The sequence below is a fragment of the Crotalus tigris genome, unplaced genomic scaffold (assembly GCF_016545835.1).
Source record: "Crotalus tigris isolate CLP2741 ecotype Arizona unplaced genomic scaffold, ASM1654583v1 scf7180000024338.4412243, whole genome shotgun sequence".
Taxonomy (NCBI): Eukaryota; Metazoa; Chordata; class Lepidosauria; order Squamata; family Viperidae; genus Crotalus; species Crotalus tigris.
In genome coordinates, this window is record NW_024100508.1 from 2,822,301 (window position 1) to 2,842,571 (window position 20,271).

General features: G+C 46.2%; 1 protein-coding gene across 1 annotated transcript; it reads right to left on the reverse strand.

Moving 5' to 3' along the window:
- Positions 1-346: 346 nt before the first annotated feature.
- PSMC4 (proteasome 26S subunit, ATPase 4) lies at positions 347-20,271 on the reverse strand. The gene is made up of 11 exons (XM_039325688.1): positions 20,093-20,271; positions 19,025-19,123; positions 17,826-18,012; positions 17,353-17,499; positions 16,813-16,922; positions 15,924-16,017; positions 15,269-15,436; positions 4,504-4,580; positions 3,611-3,779; positions 2,102-2,157; positions 347-1,191 (listed from the first exon to the last, which is right to left on the reverse strand). Exons 1-11 carry the CDS (start codon positions 20,126-20,128, stop codon positions 1,078-1,080), a joined length of 1,257 nt encoding a protein of 418 aa, XP_039181622.1. The 5' UTR covers positions 20,129-20,271; the 3' UTR covers positions 347-1,077.

Here is a 20,271-nt window from a genome sequence, read left to right on the forward strand (position 1 = left end):
AAACATTCAATCAATCAATTCCAACTTTGCAAGATCTTTTTTTTCCCCCGCGAGAAGTTGAAATTGACTGATTGAACCTTTTTTTTTTTTTTTTTGCACACGGCGGCGGAGGCCTAAAGCAAAAAGGTTTTATAAAACCCAGCTGACGACCTAGGACTGGGACGACGGCGCGTGTGCCCACAGAGAGGGCTCTGAGTGCCGCCTCTGGCACCCGTGCCATAGGTTCGCCACCACTGTCATATGTGGTCCTGGTCCTTCGCGGCTGACACAAAATCCCTCATCATCCAAAGTTTAGCTTTCCAAGAAACCTGGTTTTTCCACAGCAGCACCAACACTTGCAAAAAAGTATCACAAAGGTCTTTTATTTCCTGGACCATAAGAATAAACTTCATTTACTGTATTTGCTAACAAGTCATCAATGCTTTGATAATCAAGATCATACAGCATATTATTAAGTCATAATGTGGCTTGGTGGGGATTCATAGGTCTAAATTGAGATTTCTTCAAATCATGTTTAATAAAACCTAGCTTAGTGTAATGTGGAACCCAATTTATAAAAGCTGCAAAAACATCAGATGGGCATTACACAATACTAGAAAAAGATTTGACTGATTTTGATCTAATATTTAACATGTGAACCAAGCATGCAATATGAACCCACACACTCCACAGGCTAACTATTGCTTTCAACTATCAACCACAAGCCCCAACCATGTGACAAATTTTCAAATATGATGGAACTGTGGTGTAACAATAGTTGACAGGTCTATTCCCACCCATACTCCCTTCTTCCAAGGGAGCAAATGTTAATCCAATTCAAACCTTACTCCCTATTGGGCCTGAGAATAAAAACAATATAGGCAGATCAAGAACATATGGGAATGGAGGGGATGAGATAAAGACAAACTCATCTCCAATTTCCACCAATGAAGGGAACAGTGGCATTTCTGGATAGCTTAAAAAAAAAAAGTCACAGGATAAATGTTGCCTACCAGAAACACATAAAAAACACAGCCCCTCCTTCCAACCCAAGGACTGAGACGAGCAAACCAAGCGTTGGTCCTGCTGTTCCTATCTTTATTTGTAGAACTCATGTTCCTGTTCATCTTTTTTGATGACTGTTTTGTAGGCTTTTTCAAAGTCCTTGGCGAGGACAATGTAACGGTTCTCCCGTACTGCCAGCATCCCAGCCTAAAAGAAAGAACGAGAAGATAATGAGGCTAGAAAGAAGGGAAAATGTTTCAAACATCAACCATGAAGAAAAGGGAGTGCTCACAATAAAAGAGAGGTGGAAAGACACCATGTAGCAATGCTCAAAGGCACATTCTCGTTCTGACTTATAATTCACACCATCTTGGCAAGAGGTTCTGGGAACTGTAGCCCGATGTATTGCCCAAGGAAGCAGTAGCCTCCCTTCAATAGATGCCAATGACTGCTGTGTATGTTAAAATTTTGATTCCTGCATTGAAAACCGAAGTATGATCGCACTCCCCAGCCCACTACAGCCACTGCAAATATAGACACATACAAATATATATAAATCTATTGGAAGTTATTCAGAGGATCCCTACTTTAATTCCCAGTTCCCAGCTGGTTAAAAACACAAATTAATATGGCTGTTTGCTGAATCTCAATCAGCAATCTTTCTATTCACTCCCACGTATAATGCTTTGTTTCGCCTTCTCTTTTATCTAGCTTAAGTGGAAAGATCACTAATTGGGAGGGGGGAGTCTGCTAAAATCCACCACAAAAATAAAACCCAATGAGATGGATAAGGTATCAGATGTAACGCTGGCAGAGATCCTTAGTCCTCCTACAGAGTTTGCTATAGAGGCACGATCCAAACTTGTGACTCCCAGCTCATAGCTTAAGTTTCTGGCTACCAGCCTACTCATATTCTCTCACAGAAGTTGACCCAGGAGGAACATGATTCACAACCTAACATTTCATGCGTATTTTTTTTTCTCCTCTGAAGATTTCTCTCATTTCCCCAATTGTTAGGATTGCTAGACCAGAATAAAGAGGAAGCAGTTGGTTAATCGGAACTAAAACTGATGGCCATCTGCTTCTTTGGAACATCTAACAGGAGGAACATACTAACCTCCTGGCAAATGGAGTTGATGTCAGCTCCCGAGATCTTATCTGGCCTTGCCACATCTAGAAGGAGTAAAGGAAAAAATAAAGAGAAAAGGCCCAACCTGACCATCCCACAATTTTAGCTAGCTGACTTCTGCAATCATGCATGATACTCTCTTCTAAGTGGTCCCCTTTCCATTTGACCCAGTGAAATGTTACAGGGAAGCCAACAAATGGGAGCCAATTATTGAAATAAAGGTAAGTAATCACTTCATTGGAAAAGGTACAGATTCTCCCAATCAAGCTTCACAAGGATTGGAGTCTCCTTTCCCTCTGAAGAATTAGTTCCTGGTGGTCCAGATGAATTGGGAAGAACCCAGCAATAACACAAAAATGGAACTGGTTGGACATCCCATTTCATAACAAAGAGCACTGCCAGATTAGGCAAGAACACAATAAATGTCCAATCCACCTGCATTGTTTTCATGGCTAAACAGAAAACAGCTCTAACCAGTCAGGAGCAACTATTACAGCATGAATTCTCCCTCCCACAGTAGCTGCCTCTAATTTGTTCCTGGAGGAGGGATCTGCTGGACAAGAAGCAGCTCTTGCAACACAACAACTGATGGCGTGAGCAGGAAGAATGGCCCCAGGAAAGCAGCTGAAATCTATGTGTCTTAAGCAGTGATTGAAGTATTGGAAGTTTTTTATTTACTAAATGTTTATCCTCCTTTTATTCAGAAGCTCAAGGAACTGCACACAGCAATGCTCCTCTTATTTTTCTCCCAATAATGATCCAGGGAGATACATTGGGCTATGAATGAATGACTGGCCCAAGTTACACTGCAAATTTCTATGGTTAAGGATAGACTAGAATTTGGGTCTCTTTTCTCCAACACCTTAACTATCATTCTACACTGGATTAGGGAGACTCAGCTGCAAGTCCTTGCTTGAACTTATAGGTCGCTGGGTGACTCTTGAGTCTGATACCTACTCTCAACAAAGCCTTCTTCAGAATTGTTCTTGTAAAAGAAAAACTAACGAGAGGTGTCTATATACACAACCTTGAATTAACAGAGAAAAGGGAGAATACAATGAAATCAAGCAAAACACAATTGAGAGATGGAACTTAAATACTTTGCTCCAATAAGATGTGTTAGACACAAAACACTTTGTCTCCCCCAACCTGCTGCCTGAAATGGAAGCTATAATCTATCCCGGCATAGATTATAGTCTTGAGCAACTTTATGTAATTTCTTTACAACAATATTGGGTTGGAAAGAATTTTTTAAAAAATATATCCCAAACCTCCTGTTCTATAGATCAGGGGACTCTAAATTTGGCAACCTTAAGACTAGTGGACTTCAACTCCCAGAATTCCCCAGCCAGAGCTGAGGAATTCTGGGAGTTGAAGTCCATAAATCTAAAAGTTGCCAAGTTTGGAGACCTCCGCTATAGATGAATGTAGCCATGTTTTTCCAATAAGGCACCAAAAAAAGATCACTTCTTTTCACCAAGTTGTTGTCAAGGATACAATCTTCCAGATCCACCTCCTCAGAGAGATTCATCTTGCTGGTGATGGTAGAGAAGATTAACCGTTTTTGGCGTCTATCTGGAAGAGGAAACTCGATTTTACGATCTAGACGGCCCGGTCGGAGCAAAGCAGGATCAAGGGTGTCTGCTCGGTTTGTAGCCATTATCACCTGTGGTCAAAAGAACAAGAGAAGAAACAACCACATCAAAGCTGAATTTTAAAATGCCAACTCAGTCCAAAGCTATATACACGCCTTGTATACTCTTAAACACAGCTGACTAAGACAAATAGTGAACGGAAGTTTAATAAGTAAAAGGAGAAAATCTTCTCCAAGTCTGGAATTTTCCTCACTTTAGCAACTGCAAAAAGCTTGGGGTTGTTATGGTTCCTTGACTGACAAGGATTCAGAAAACCATTAACTGCCTTGTAAGCTTCTCGCCTCCTTGTTCGATCACAGGAATACTATTAGAAGAAAAAAAAATCCACCCACAAAGTATTGATTCTAAATGGGAAACAGTCCCGTTACTGAAATTCTTGTAATCCCATCCCAGACTTCCAAAATGAACCATGCTTGAAAAAAATTACTTTTTATTTTAGGTATTTGCCAAAAAAACTGATATAAGGGGCAAAGAAGCTGCGTAACGTTTTTTTGGACATGGCAAGTGCTTCAGTAGATTATCAGCTATTGTGAACCGTGGGCTAAACTTTTATTAATTGCAATATGTTAATTTTTGGTATTTTGCTGTGATTTGGGAAGAGTTTTTCTCCTTTTCCCTTTCGTATAAATGCACATTTGTATTAAGCACTGTATTTGTGTAGTTCAAAATGTAGAAAAGTGAAAGCAGATCACTGCCTCCTTAGATCACTCAAACCATCTTTAAGCCCCAACACACCTTGACATTAACATTCTGGTCAAAGCCATCCATCTGATTGAGGAGCTCCAAGAGAATCCGTTGAACCTCCCTGTCCGCTGTGGAGAGACCGACAAAATTATCAGAGGACAGCCAGGTAAGAGAAGCAGTCCATGCCTTCCTCCATATTCCACGTCTGACACATTCATTCCACAGACTTTAAAGGACATCACATCAGCTTGTGCTCCCTCTGGGAAGTAACTCAGGATCACAGAACTCTTAATTTTTATTGACGCTCCCAAGTTTCAACTTATTACACATATTGACAAAATGCTGAACAGAAACCAGAAATCTTGTGAAACTTTCAAAAATAGATAAATGAAGTAATACGTTTTGCAATCCATCCTCTTAAGGTTTCCCCCAATTTAGATATTTATTAATGTTGAAATTCTTCTCTTACAAATGAATTCCACAGAATGTAGAATTTGGTTAATGAGTTTACTCTTTCCTACAGTTAAGAGCTACCAGGACTTCTAATCTCCCCTTTCTTAAATCCTTACTTGTTATCCTATACCCAGCATGTCAAACTCGTGATGTCACATGATGTCGTGCGACGTATCGGGACTTTCTCCCCATTGCCGGCAATGGGGTAGGCGCGGTTTTGGCGTGACTCATCCGGCCCGCGGGCCAGCAGTTTGACATGCCTGTCCTATACTTCCAAACCTAATTAAAATCTCACATCATTGAACAAATCTGCACAAAGGTTGTAAAGAAGGCTTAATTTACCAAATGTTGAGAAATGAGGGCATCTGTAACAAGTCCAGGCCTAATCCTGGGAAAACAGAAAACATACGGCCTTGTAGATATTGTTTAAATAAAAGCCCCACATCTTTTACCATCAGCCATTCTTGCTGTGGCGATTAGAAGGGGCGTTGGTCTTACCTGAACGCCTTTTCTCAGTACGGAGATGGATAATCCACGGATGGGTTTTCTCTGTCTGCCTGCTCTTGAGACCAAGTAGCCAAAGCTTGACACGCCCCCACTTCCTGTGGAGTCCATTCTTAACGAGGGCGAATTGGCTGATGATTGACGAGGTATTGGCTCTCAGCTCCCTACTAGCGGCCTGCTGGCCTTGGGGTGGGTGTGGATTATCCATCTCCGTACTGAGAAAAGGCGTTCAGGTAAGACCAACGCCCCTTCTCCAGTACAGGAGATGGATAATCCACGGATGGGACGTACCAAAGCCTCACTGTCCCAAGGGGTGGGAAACAGATAAGGCCGGTAGATTGATCTCTGAGACAACTTGCTGGAGGACCCTCCTACCAAAGGAGGCGTCCGCCGATGCAAAGCGGTCTATCTTGTAGTGTCGTATAAACGGGGAAGGCGAGGACCATGTCGCGGCCCTGCAAACTTCCTCGATTGACCCCTGGGTAGCCCATGCTGCCGAAGTTGCAGCACTTCGGGTGGAATGGGCCGTGAGATGACTTGGGGGCGGCAGGGATGATACATTGTAAGCTTCTGCGATACAGCTTCGGATCCACCTTCCAATGGTGCCCGCGGAAACTTTCCGCCCCAAGGTGCCCGCTTGGAAGGACACAAATAGGGCCTCCGATTTGCGGAAGGGTTCTGTATGCTTTATATAACGCCGCAAGGCTCTGCGGACGTCCAATGTATGCCACTGCCGCTCCCGGTCATGTGTTGGATTTGGACAGAAGTTTGGGAGAATTACTTCCTGTGTCCTGTGAAAGAGTGAATTCACCTTCAGTATGAAGGCAGGATCTAACCTAAGGACCACCCTGTCCTTGTGGAAAATGCATAGGTCGTTTCTGACTGACAGTGCGGCCAGTTCCGAAATTCGTCTGGCCGATGTGATGGCAATCAGGAACGCCACCTTTAGCGACAGGTGTCGCAAGGAAACGGTCGCCAATGGTTCAAATGGTGACCGAGTGAGTGCGTGAAGGACTCGCGGTAGTTCCCAGGACGGGTACCTGTGAATTACTGGAGGTCTGGTGTTATAGGCGCCCTTGATAAAGGCGCGGATCCTGGGGTGGTGAGCTAAGGGAACCGAATCCGTGCAGGTGAGGAGGGTGGACAAGGCCGCCACTTGCCTGCGGATGGTCGCGGGGGCGAGGCCTCTGTCTAGTCCCTCCAAGAGGTAATCTACTATCTGAGGGATGTAGAGTTTGTGTAAGTCAAACTGCCGTTCCCTGCACCAAAGGCAAAAATTTTTCCAAGTGGAGTCATAAATGCGGTTTGTTGCCAGACGGCGTGAAGCTTGAATTATGGTAATGGCCCCGGGAGAGAATAGTTCCTGTGCCATTATCTGGCGCTCAAGTGCCAGGCGGTCAGTTGTAACCATTGGGGTTCCGGGTGACTGATGGTTCTCTGGTGTAGGGACACTTGATGAGGGGGAATGTTCCATGGGGGCGACTGAGACAGGTTCATCAGGTCGGCGAACCACGGTCTCTGTGGCCAATATGGTGCTACTAGGATTACTTCTGCCCGCTCCTGAATCAGCTTGCGGATGACCGCCGGTATGAGTGGTAGTGGGGGAAAAGCATAAAGCAGACCCTGAGGCCACTGAGTTCTCAGAGCGTCCGTCCCCTCTGCTCGCGGGTTGAAGTAACGAGAGTAAAATCTGGGGAGCTGGGCATTGTCTGATGATGCGAACAGATCGAGGATCGGGTACCCGAACTTGCGGGAGATGTCTAGGAACAAGTTCGGGTGTAGCCCCCACTCTGAAGGGTCCACTGTGGTGCGGCTTAGGAAGTCCGCTTGCTGGTTGTTGACCCCCGATATGTGTTCCGCTTTTAGTGACTTCAGATTGGGCTCTACCCAGCTGAATAGGAGTCGTGACTCTGTCATCAGGGTTTTTGATCTGGTCCCCCCCTGCCGATTGATGTGCGCCTTGGCTGCTACGTTGTCTGTTAGGACTAGAACGTGGTGGCCTCTGATTCTGTCTTTGAATTGTTGCAAGGCTAGGTGGATAGCCCTGAGTTCTAGCCAGTTGATGTTGTTTCTCAGATCCGTGGTGGACCAACGTCCCTGTACAAACTGGGAGTCCAGATGGGCTCCCCAACCATACAGACTGGCGTCTGTAGTGATGGTAACTCTGACTGGTTCCTTGAAGGGTGACCCCTTGGTCACGGCCCGAGAGCACCACCAGCGTAGCGCCCTGCGGATTTGTGCCGTGACCCTGACTAGGTGGTTGGATGCGCTGGTGTTCTGCCGTTGGTAAGGGAGCAGAAACCACTGTAGTTCCCGTAGGTGGAGCCTGGCCCAGGGTACAATGGCTATGGCCGATACCATCTTGCCCAATAATTGGGAAAGTGTTAGTATCGGAACTGAACGTTGCCTGTGAACCCAGCGAGCCAGTTCCCTGATGCCGGCCACCCGGTCTTGGGAGAGATAGACCATACAGTTGGTTGTGTCTATCATGGCCCCCAGATGCAGCAGCCTGGACGAGGGAACTGTCTGGCTCTTCTGAAAGTTTACTGAGAATCCGTGTAATTGGAGGACGCGAATGACGGTCCTTACGTCCGCCTGAGCTGTCTGTAGGGATGTTGCTTGGATTAGTATGTCGTCTAGGTAACATTGGACGCGTATTGGGATTTTTCTCAGTTTGGCGGCTACCGCTGCTAGTATCTTGGTAAATACCCTGGGTGCCGAAGATAGACCGAAGGGGAGAGCTCTGTATTGGAAGTGTTTTCCCCCGTAACAGAAACGTAGGAACCGGCGGTGGTTTGGGTGGATGGGGATGTGAAGGTAGGCTTCCGTGAGGTCTATCGATGCCAGGAAGTCTCCTTCTCTGATGCTTCCCAGGATGGACTGAAGGGATTGCATCTTGAATTTTTTGTATGTGATGTAGCGGTTGAGGTTTTTTAGGTCCAGGATTGCCCTCCATCCTCCTGAAGTCTTTGGAACCACGAAGAGGATGGAGTAAAATCCTCTGCCTCTGTATTCCGCTGGGACCGGTTCTATGGCTTGAATGTCCAATAGGTGTTGGATGGCCTCCTGCATGAGTTTGCGTTTGGTGGGGTTCCTGGAGACCGAGCAGTTGATGAGTCGGTCTGGGGGTGTGACCAGGAACTCCAGGGACAGCCCGGACTGGATGGTTTGTAGTACCCATTTGTCCGTGGAGGTCTGCTCCCACTGGTGGAAGAAGTGAGCTAGTCTTCCTCCAATGGGTAGGTCTATGTAGGAGTCATTTTGTCTTCCGGTACGGACGACCCGTTCCACGAAAGGGTCGTCTCGACTGGTTTTGTTGTCTGGGCTGGAACCCCGGTCTGTCGTAGGGGCGGCCGTACGGTTTGTTCTGCCTGGGAGTGAATGGCTTGGGTGCCTGACTGATAGGCGTGGTTGTCGGTTGGCGAAAGGACTGCCTACGAAAGTAAGGTGTGGTACGTTTGTCTGACCTTTTGTTCAAGTGTGCCATGACCTTCCGCTTGTCTTTGTTCTCTACAAGATAGGGGTCCAAGGCCTCCCCAAACAGACCGTTGCTTGAGTAAGGGGCGGTCGCTAGCCGCCACTTAGCCTTGGTGTCAGCTTGCCAGTGTTTTAGCCATAGCATTCTCCTGGCAATTATGTTGGATGCTATGGATCTGGATGAAAAAATGGCCGATTGGAACGTTGCGTCTGCAGCGTATTCCGTGGCTGCTACCATCTTAGCCAGGTCCTGGTGTGTTCGTATGTCCTCCATAGGAACTATGGTTTGTAGTTGTTGCAACCAGATGAGGGTGGCCCGGACAAAAAAGGAGGCCGAGGTGGCTGCTTTGATGGCCCATGCCGCTGTCTGGTGGGTTTTGCGAAAGGCTTGTTCCCACTTTTTGTCATCTGCCTTAAGGGCCTCCACTAGGTCCCCAGCCATGGCTGTCTGGGAGACCAAGGGGGTCCAGGCTTCATCTACTTTAGGAATTTCTAAGGCCTCATTGAGGTCTGTGGCAGTGCTGTATAATTTTTTGTCCGTACCACTCACTGATGGGAAGGAAGCGGGAGAGTCCCATGGCTTCTTGATCCCTTTCAGGAAAATGGCGGGGCAAGGTATATGGTGTTGCGTTGTCACCTTTTCTACGAATACGGGTCTGGATGTGGTGGCCGGTGTCGCTTGCGGCTGAGAAAACTGATCCGTCCCCATGTCCGCAATGGCTGTGGCCTTGCGTAGTATCGTGAGGAAGCGGTTGGGATTAAATAATCCCCCTGAGGGGGGCTCAGGGGGAAGTTCCTCATCCTCTGACATAGAGATCCCAGGTTGATCCTCCTCTTGTGGTGAAGAATAACCACTCATGGAGGACTGGGCCGGGGAGACGGGTTCCTGAATGCCTGAGGACTCTGAGGGGAGTTCCGAGTGTGGCATGGCTGAGATGGAGGGCCCCTGGTCGTGGTGGGCGGAGCGCTGTGCTAGGGCTCGGTCCACCACTTTGGTTAATAGGGCCTCTAGCCGTCCATCTGCCCAGATGTCCCCTATGTCATTACCTTTGGGTGTGGTGACCGCAGGTGGAGAGTTGGACTCAGTGGTTGTGCCTGCCGCCGTGGTTGTTTGTTGGGCTGATGTAGATGGCGGATCCAGTGGTTGCGGTGTTCCTGGAATGGACCACGCGCTCTGGGTTGATGTGGATGGACCCAATGGTAATTCCATCTCGGTGGCCGCTATTTGAACCAATTCCAATTGGGCCTGCCTCTGCGCTCTGGAGAACTCCTTCTCCAGGGCCTGGTGCCTACAGCTGGCTTGCTTTTCCGCCAACTTGGAGGGCCTCTTGAGCGAGTGTTTTGTCTTCGCTTTGCACTTGCCTGCCGCCTTCTGGTCAGAAGGTGTGTTGCAGCCGTAATTGGGAGATGGAGGGGTCGTGCTCATGGATTGAGGCAACGAGGGTCCCTCCATTCCGCTTGAGCAGTCCCAGAAAAACTGAGAAGACGCTCAGGCAGGCAAGTATTGGCGGGAGCGAAATTGGAACAAGTACCAGGACTGTTCCCCTGATCACCCGACCACAACAAAAATATTCTCTCTGGGCTAAGGTCACGGTAGCTGAGGGAGGTACCGAAGGCACGTTTGGAACCACTCTTTGGGTTCCGCCCGGAGGCCTTAGGTGACCAGGCAACGTGCACCAGTAGAAAAAGGAAAAGGGAGGCAAAAAATATCAGTGGCGACCTCAAAAGGGTCTGTAGGCCTGACTTAATACACAGCAGGTATCAAATGGCGGTCACCTAGAGCGGAATTTATTCTTATTAATACTATTACTATTATACTAATAATAGGAACAACAACAATAATAAAATAATAATAATAATAACAACAACAATAATGGTGATGATGATAATATTGTGTGTTCTGCCTTTAGGCCTGTTGGCCCTGCAGTCGCTTAATTTTTAGCTTTAAAAAAAATTTTTTTTAATTATTATTATTATTATTATTAAAATTTATGTATTTATTTTTATTATTATTATATTTTGTCCTATTATTATATGTGTGTATCGGGGGTGGAGCGCTGGTTGTGCGCTCCTATTCCGCCTCTATCAGTGATTCCAGATATGATGTGGAGCTTCCTTAAGCTCGGTTTGCCTTTCTCTGGCAAGAGATGGTAGCCGCAGCTCGTTTCTCCCTGAAAACGGGCTTTGCGGATCCCAGGAGGGTTCTCTAGCCTCCGTTTCTTGGTTGGGGCTTACTCCCTTCCTGTGCTTCGGCTTTTTAAAAAGGAGGGTGGCTGCGGCTCGTTTCCCTCTGAAAATAAGCTCCGCAGCCTCCCAGAAGCTGCTTGTGCCCGGGGATTTAAATTTGGCGCGCTGGTGACGTTTTAAGGGAATCCCAGTCAGGGATTGCCTTTGTTGCCTGAAAACGGCAACTAAAATGGCGCCCGCGGTTGCCCTGAGCTGCTAGGGAATCTCCGATGATCTGAATTCAAGTTTGAATCCGGACCTGGAGAGTGTTATTTTTTCCCCCAATTTGAGGAAAAAATCCCATGGAAGGTTGGGGAGAAAAGCTCAGCAAGTGGTCTCTGCTGATGCCTTCCCCCCCCCTTTCCACCTCCAGAGCCCTGGGGCTGGCTGGGATCCGTGGGGAGTTTCCCCCCCCACACCCCCTTTTTCAATTTTAATATAGGATCAGGGATGATCCCAAGGAAAACTTAGTGGTTGGGGAAAAGGTTCAGCAAGTAGTCTCTGCTGATGCCTTCTTCCCCCCCTTTCCACCCCCCAGAGCCCTGGGGCTGGCTGATATCTGTGGGGAAGTTTCCCTCCCCACCAATCCCCTTTTTAATTTTAGGTTTGAGATCAGGACTGATCCCCAGAAAATTTTGTGGTTACATTCCTATAGGTGGCAATTTTTTTTTGGAAGGGGAAGCCAATTATCAAGGGATAATCAATCAATGGATTTCTTGTCTAACCTGATAAGCTGAGAGCCACGCCAAAACGAGTCTTCTCGAGCAGAGACCAAGTTAAGAATGGACTCCACAGGAAGTGGGGGCGTGTCAAGCTTTGGCTACTTGGTCTCAAGAGCAGGCAGACAGAGAAAACCCATCCGTGGATTATCCATCTCCTGTACTGGAGAAGCTGCAGTTTACACACAGAGAAACACAAACCCACCTAGAGAGAGATTCCCCTCTGGCTTTCATAGACCAACCCAACGTAGAAGATACTGTGGTCAACAGATAAAGAACTTTGCAAACCCAGAGTTCCAATACACTGTGACAAGGCAAGGTAAGAGCAATGCCCACATATTAGGTAACCGTGCGATTCTCAGCAGCCAAGAACTAGACAGGTACTAGAGATTTATACCGCTAAAGAAATAATGTCAAAGCTATTTAGTTTCTAATGCAAATCGGGAAGAGAGGGAAAAGAATGCTGCACACAGAAGTGCTCAGCATAAATAAGGAGAAAAGGAACTAGAGCTTGTTTAGATTTTGTTACCAAATAACTCAATTTCAGGATTCACAACACACCGAATCATCAGCATCAAAAAGCTAGGTTTTTTACACACACACACACAAAATAAAAGCAAGTAATGTTAAACTCAAATGAATATGATGGCTGATCAAACTCAGCCAGTTATACAAATTCAACCATGCAATCTTTCATTAACATGATTAAGTATATTGTATAAACACAGCAATGTTTTCCCTTCTTTTATTTTGGTTTAGCTTCAGTATTGCTTGTTAAGATAAAAGCCTTTGCAGAGTGAGTTACATAATACAGATAGATAAAATAATCACAAGTTCTAGTTCAGGGCTTTTCAACCGGTGGTATGCGTACCGCTGGTGGTACGCGACCACCTGGCTGGTGGTACGCGGCATCGCCTTCCTCCCTCCCGCGGCGTCGCCTTCCTCTCCCCCGCTCTGCTCCTTCCCAGCTCGTTTATGGAAAACATACTGCTTGGCGGCAGCCTCCATGAACCCTACCGAACGTGCCCTGCAGAGGGCGCGTGAAGAGCGCAGGTGCAGAGCAAGGCCCCACCCTCCCCAGGGACTCATTGTGCAGCAACCGGATTGACTTCTTCTCGTGGAGGCAGGTCAGGGGATCCATATCGCCCTTCCCCTCTCTCTTCTTACTTCACAACAAGCGCTAGCCTGATAATAGACAGAGCTCTTGGCTGACTGAGGGAAGGGGTGGAGAAAAAGAGCCCCCTTTGGGAGGAAACTGCCACCTTCTTCTCCTCGACTTTGCACTCTCCTGTTTCTCGGCAGCTGGGCTGCCAAGCCTCTACTGGCTGGAACTCCGTGTTTGTTTTGTTTTTTACTTCTCGCCTTCATGTGTTTCTGCCATATCTCCTCGGTGCTCCCGCTCCCGGGAACTGGGCGGACGGAAGAAAGCTTGGCAAGGCAAAGAAAAGCCACAGAGCCGTGAGCTAAGATCGCAGGCAGGCCGAGGAAGGGGATGAAGAAGAGGAAGGGGATTGGGAGAGAGGAAACGCCAAGCTTGCCCTCCTCTCCCAAGGACCTCCTGCGCCACCTCACAGGAACACTTGGTTTCAGATTTACGCCGCAAAAGTTTTTCTCGCACAGAGGAGAGAGGAAAAACAATTACGGAACACTCGGGAATCCCTTGCAAGGCACCATGTACCTTGGTGCTTATTTCCTACCGCCTTCCCCCCGTGTTTTCTGCTCCACCACGAATTCGCCTCCCTTCCACTCTCCTTATGCAGCGATCTATGGTCTTAATACAGCCCTAAGTCTGTCTCGTTTTCAACATCCCCTAAAATTCTTCATTCAGAAGAATGAAGGGGCACAAATCAGCGTGTGCTCAGAAACTCCGATTCTACGCTTCTGCCCAGCTCACTTGCTTGCTTTCCGCTTGCTTTCTATCTATCAACAGCTTTTGACGCCTTTCCTTGTCTTCTGAATTTTGTTTCTGCAAGCAAGATGAGCAGGAGCACAAGATCGGTGTTTCTGAGCACATGCCAATTCGCACCCTTGTCCTCTTGCTTGCTCGCGCAAGCGCCAGGATCGGTGTGCTGCTACAGCTGAGCCGCACTTCTGCTGAGCCACCCAGAAGCGTGGATCAGCTGTAGCCCAGCGCTGATCCTGGCGCTTCTGCTAAATTAGCAAGCAGCATGTTTTCTGGCGAAGCGTGAGCAAGTGAGCTGGGCAGGAACCCAGGATTGGGGCGCGCAGCTACAGCTGATCTGCACTTCTGCAGAGCAGCCCAGAAGCGCAGATCAGCTGTAGCTGCTCTCCTGGGCTCCTGCCCAGCTCACTTGCTCGCGCTTTGCTGGAAAACATGCCGCTTGCTAATTTAGCAGAAGCACAAATCAGCTGTAGCCCAGTGCTGATCCTGGTGCTTCTGCTAAATTAGCAAGCAGCATGTTTTCCGGCGAAGCACGAGCAAGTGAGCTGGGCAGAGCTTTCCTCTGCCTCTGTGCATGCACAGGCAGGTTTCGCATGTCGCCATCGCCACCGGCAGCACAGCCACCAGCTACGCTGGCAGCCTGTCCCCCTCCCGTTGTCCCTTCCTGGGCACGGAGGGGGGGAGGAAGGAAGGGACAAAGAGGGAGAGGGAAGGAAGGAACAATGGAAGGGAGGGAGGGAGGGAGGGAAGGAAGGACAATGAGGGAGGGACAATGGAAGGAAGGGAGAGAAGGAGGAAGAGACAAAGAGAGAGGGAAGGAAGAAAGGGACAATGGGAGGGAGAGAGGGAGAGAAGGAAGGCTCCCATGCCTATCCCACCCCTTCCACCAGAGACCCACAAATCCCCCCACATCCCCAGCCGCACCCCCCACAGGCATCCTGCAACCTGAGTGATGAGCTGGCCACGCACTCCTGGCCATTGACTTCATTTGTCAAAAAGTTGCAAAAGGTGATCACATGATCCTGGGGATGCTGCAACAATCATAAGTGTGAAAAATGGTTATAAGTCACTTTTTTTCAGTGCCGTTGTAACTTCGAACAGTCACTAAGCGAATTGTTGTAAGTCGAGGACTACCTGTACTTTATCATTTTTTTCCTTTTTTGGGGGTCTTCAAGTTTTTGACACCTTGCTGGGCGATTGGTGGTACTCGGATATTGCCTTATTGTAAGAGTGGTACAATGGGTGAAAAGGTTGAAAAGCCCTGTTCTAGTTAATGACAGCAGCAGCACAATTCAGCTGCTGAATCAGTGAGGACACCACTAGGACACAGTAAGGAAAAAGATAAGTAAATTTCCAGGGCACACTATTTCTGCCTCTCCAGAACCCGCCCACGTGGACATCTCTGTAACTGCTTGAAAATATCCAGGCAACATGGCCAAGTGGACATCCCCATTCTTCAAACATTCTCCACAGCTTCCACCCAACTAATCGGAGCTACACTCCAAAATTCAGCGGTTTCTGCTTGCCAACTCACCTCCAGTCTGGGCATCAAAGCGTTTGGTGGCAATGGCATCAATTTCATCGATGAAGATGATGGCCGGGGCATTCTCTTTGGCCAGTCGGAAAACATCCCGGACCATGCGTGGCCCCTCACCCAGGTACTTCTGCACGAATTCAGACCCCACCACCCGAATGAAAGCAGCTGGGCAGAAAAACATCACAAGAGCACCCTGGTTTGTTATCACAGCAGGATGAATTATGCATATGACTGTGCAGGAGTCTGTGTTTATTTATGAAGCAATATACATTTAAGGTCAAGCTTGTAGGTGGTTTCCAGAGTAACCAAACGTTAACTTTGATCAGTTGATCTGTGTGCTATTACAGAGAAGACTAAAAAGGCTCAGAGAGAGGGGGCCTATCCTTCTTTACATAGAGGAAGGTGATAATATGCATTCTAGGACATCTCCAACCTCTACTTCCAGTTGCACCTGTTGGTTAGCAATTATTTTCCCATCCATGTTGCCTTCTTAAATTACAACACTTAGACCTTGCCTCTTTTCAGCTTCAGGCACTAACAAATATCAAAAAGTTGGCAATAAAACACCAAAATAGCCCAGATGAAAGGGAAAAATACCTAACAAGGGAGGAATTTATATGAAACATGGTAATATAACCAAAACCATACATACCTGTGGTGTGATGGGCCACAGCTTTGGCCAGCATAGTCTTTCCACAGCCAGGGGGCCCATACATTAACACACCCCGAGGAGGATCTATTCCAATCTGTAAAAGAGCCACACAAGGAAGCAACAAGCAATGAAATAATTAATTTGTGAGGCCATCATGTTTTACTTTTTCCCAGATTTAATAAAGATGCCCTCAGTCTCAAATGGCTGAAGTATGGACATCAATACTTTGATATTATATAACTCCCCCCATCAATGCTAAGATTAAACCTCTGAATCCAGTCAATTATAAATTTTACTGCGCTGTTTTGCCTGGCAACAAATATCTCAAACTACAATGGTAGTTATACATTAAGCGAACCGTAACTTAGCATTACATGCCTAGCGTATTTAAGGTGTGTTTTCATTGTTGGTGCATCCAGTGAGCTGTCTAGTTTTATTGCCTCTAGCTCTAAATAATGACTGTACTTCTGTCTTACTAAGCCATTAATACAATGGCTAGGTACCCACACTGCACAAAACCAAGAGAGCTTCACGGCCTAGGACAATGGGCAAAACCTAGCCACTGGTAGCTACTATATCATGAAAACTGCATGCTTCTTTTGACATATATTTCTTCCTGTCACATAACTGCTAATACCTCAGCTTAAGAAGCACTTGACGCTTGAAAACTTTACGTTCTAAGAGACAGATGATGTGTGAAATATGCTTGTCAATCTCTTCATAACCTGAGCAAACTAGTTTAGAAGTCATTATGCCTGAGCTGAGTGGAGAGGAGCAAATGCCTTATATGAGTTTTGAAGAAGTTTTGAAAAACAAAAATGTGATATAACAAAAGGACTATTTGTATCCACTTCTGTTTGCCAACTTTCAGCCCTGAAATTTAGAATACCTGTTTATAAAGTTCAAAGTGAGTGAGGGGCAGCTCCACGGCCTCTCGGACTTCCTGCTTCTGAATATCCATCCCACCAATGTCAGCATACATCACATCTGGTTTCTGATCTATTTGGAACAAATAGACACTGATAAGCTTTCAATCCAATAACTACCCATTTTTGCAAGCAACCCGATTCCATGTTTTTATTTGCTCCCAATTTAAGAAATGACACAAATAGTCCTCGACTTACAACCGGTAACTTAGTGATTTTTCAAAGTTACAGCAGACCTCACCAGGGATACTTATGACCCAATTCCAAAGTTCCAATAGCCACCTCCCCCTAGGTCATGTGACCACACTTCGTGTGCTCAACAACTACATGATGAGACAATGCAGCAAAGAGTTTATTAGTACATTCAATTCTCATATTTATCTGGAATTTTTGCAGATAAAATGACATTCTGGCAAACAAACACACACACACACACACACACACACACCATGCAGGCAGAGAGCAGAGTTTGCATCTGGTTAAGAAAGATAGATGCATGTCACCTGAAGTCAGCATCATAATACTGCTATCAGCCTCAGGAGGCAACACATCCACCAACGCATTACTGTGCTTGTGCAGGGCCACAGAAGCATTGGGCTTCAGCAGTTCACGGTCAATGGTGCTCAAGATTCGGACGTAGTAGTTGGAGCCTGCATTGGAGACATTCACAAGGTTAAACTGGGTCCTACTTCTACTTCTAAGGAATGGGGAGAGTGGAAGATCACTTAGTTAGGCCTATTGCCTATCTTCTCTATGAGCGGGAGGGACCATCAAGCCTAACTGCAACTTCACTTTCTTAGAATGCTTTGAGGCATTTGGGGGTATTGAAATGGCAGCCCTTAACTGTTTTAACAGAAATTAAAATGGTCCTGTGAGCTACCAGGGACATAATTCAAAAAAAGATAATGTCTGCCGTAAAGTTTCTTCCCTCAACCTTCCACAAATCAAGAGCCAGCAAAAAGGATGGGCACTCTACCTGTGGTAGAACCAACAATGGCTGTGTTTTGATCCACTGCCTCCAGGAACTGGCCAATGACCAGTGGGATGCTCTGGATACGTTTCACCTCCTCCTGAGCATGCAGAAATTCCTTCTTAAGATTTTTCTGTTCGTCCTTGATGTATTCTTCCTGGACCTCCAGGAATTCCAGCTCCTGCTGGAGTTTCTACAAAAAGACCAAAAAAGTGTGACTTTTGTTGCACCTGCAAAATTCCCATTTATAAAATGAAGCAAGGACTAGAGATAACCAACCACATCATGAATTCCTTCTGAATATGCATAGTGTATCAAGTAGTATACTCCCAATACTGAGTAGTATGGGAATCCTGAATACCAGAAATGCATGGGGAATGCATGTTTTGAAATAACTTGACTGCATTATTTTTGAAGGAGTGATAATATTTGTTTTTAAAATTCAGCGCAATTCACAATTAAAGAGTGGAGCTTTATGTTTGGAATCTAAAAAAAAAACAGAACCACAAGACAAAATAAAAAAGTTGGAAGGAGAGAGCAGGAAAAACAAATGAAAGTACTAGTTAAAATGTACTTTCTGGCAGTACACTTTTACTGGAGGGGGGGGAAGGAGAGGGGGAGAGCAAACTCTGCACTTATTTTCCCTGGTTTTTCTTGCCACAATGCTTTTCTTGGCAGGGAAAGAGAATGACAACTCAGTAGTCCATTGTTCTGGAAAGCTAATAGCAACATCTAGAGCCACTGGTAGAAAAGATATCAGACATGAAGAAGGAACTGATGTGAGACACTTGAATAAAGTTCTACAGAGATCTATTCTTTTATGTATTTATGACACCCAGTTTGATACCCTTATCAACTGTACTATAGTAAAAGCCAGGAGGCTGCAAGTTCTAATCCTTAGGTATACAAGTCAGTTGGGTGACTTTGGCCTATTCATTTTATCTCAGTCCAACTCACTTTATTGGGATGCTGTTATGGGGAAAATAGACAGAAAAAGCATGATGTATATTGCCTTTATTTGCACAAAATAAATACAGGATATAAAGTTAATAATTTACTTTCTTCAACACCTTCTATTCTATTTTTCCAATGCCTTTTGAACATAGACATAGTTGTAGACTGACAAATACAAAATACAACTTAGAAACAACAATGCTCCCCAGCACTGCTAAACCATAGTAATATGTGACTGAACATCAGCTCACTTTGTATCGGCTATATAGATCCTCAACATCCTCAGCTTCAGGAACTAGGAAGGAGAGGCCAGTCTGAGGTCTGGAAATAGAGAGAGCAGGAAGCTCATCCTAGATATTAAAACATAGGGCACAGATTAGATATAAATAATTTGGATATAGAATATCCCCACAAATGAATAGACATGTAACCAACTTCAACCTTTGACAAACACACCAGAATAACTGAATGGGACACTGGCAACATTAACAAACTAGATGTACCCAAAGCAACATCCTTGGAATTCCTTTAAACTCTGAAACCTAATTGGACAAAAGTTCCAACAGATAAAATATTTAGCATTCTTATTAAGTTTGCTCTTATTCCTACCTGTAACACAACCCTTATCACCCAATAGAAGGCTTTCTGAAGTCTCAATAATATGATATTGGCATAAGCTTCAGCAAAAAGGAGAATAGTTTCCCAGAAGATTATGAAAAATGAGATAAGATAGCTTGAAAACGAGTAGACAGTATGTTCTAATCCTCCCTTAGGCACAAAACCAGGCTGGGGGAATTTGGTCGTCCCTCTCTCTCACTAAAGCCCAATTCACAGTCTGGTTGTGGAGAAAATAGAAGGCAGGAATAGTAGGTCTCTTCGTGGTCTTGACTCATACACAAAATAAAGTAGGGTGATTTTGATGATGACATAGTAACATTTACTTATATGAGCTCCCATCAAGGCGTACAAGAGAATTACTGTATACAATCAAAATACAAATTAACTGCAATCGGCTCGCAGTTCCATAAATCGAAACACGCCTCACACCGCCGAGAAGGAGGGAACCTGCTGGCAATCGCGGCCTGCTCTCACACCCACTCCCAGGCCTACCAACAAGCAATGACTCGGCATCTCCACCTCCGTCCTTCGCGCTCCTGGTGCTCCGCCGCCTCCTACCCAAACCTCAGGAGCGGGAGGAAGAGGCCGAACCACCGGCCAGGTCGCTGCTCTCCCCGCGACTTAGCTTCTCCTCCTCCTCCTCCTCCTCCTCCTTCTCCTCCTCCTCCTCCTCCCCGCAGCTCGCTCTCCCTTTCCCGTACCTGTGTTTTCTCCACCAAGATACCGATCTCCTCCATTTTTAATCCGCTCGACCGGAAACCAGCCTGGATTATGCCGCTTCCGGCCACGCTCACCCGGCAGAGACAGAGAGGCTCACGGGAGTGGTAGTCCTTTGCTTGGCCTACGTCTCTTTGATTGACAAGTGTGCTTCACCTCTCTC

Coding starts and splice junctions, on each gene's coding strand:
- PSMC4 (XM_039325688.1), bottom strand. CDS start 20,128: ATGGAGGAGATCGGTATCTTGGTGGAGAAAACACAG. Junction 4,581..15,268: donor CTTTGATGCCCAGACTGGAG/GTGAGTTGGCAA, acceptor GTCTCTCCACAG/CGGACAGGGAGGTTCAACGG. Junction 1,192..2,101: donor TCAACTCCATTTGCCAGGAG/GTTAGTATGTTC, acceptor TCTTTCTTTTAG/GCTGGGATGCTGGCAGTACG.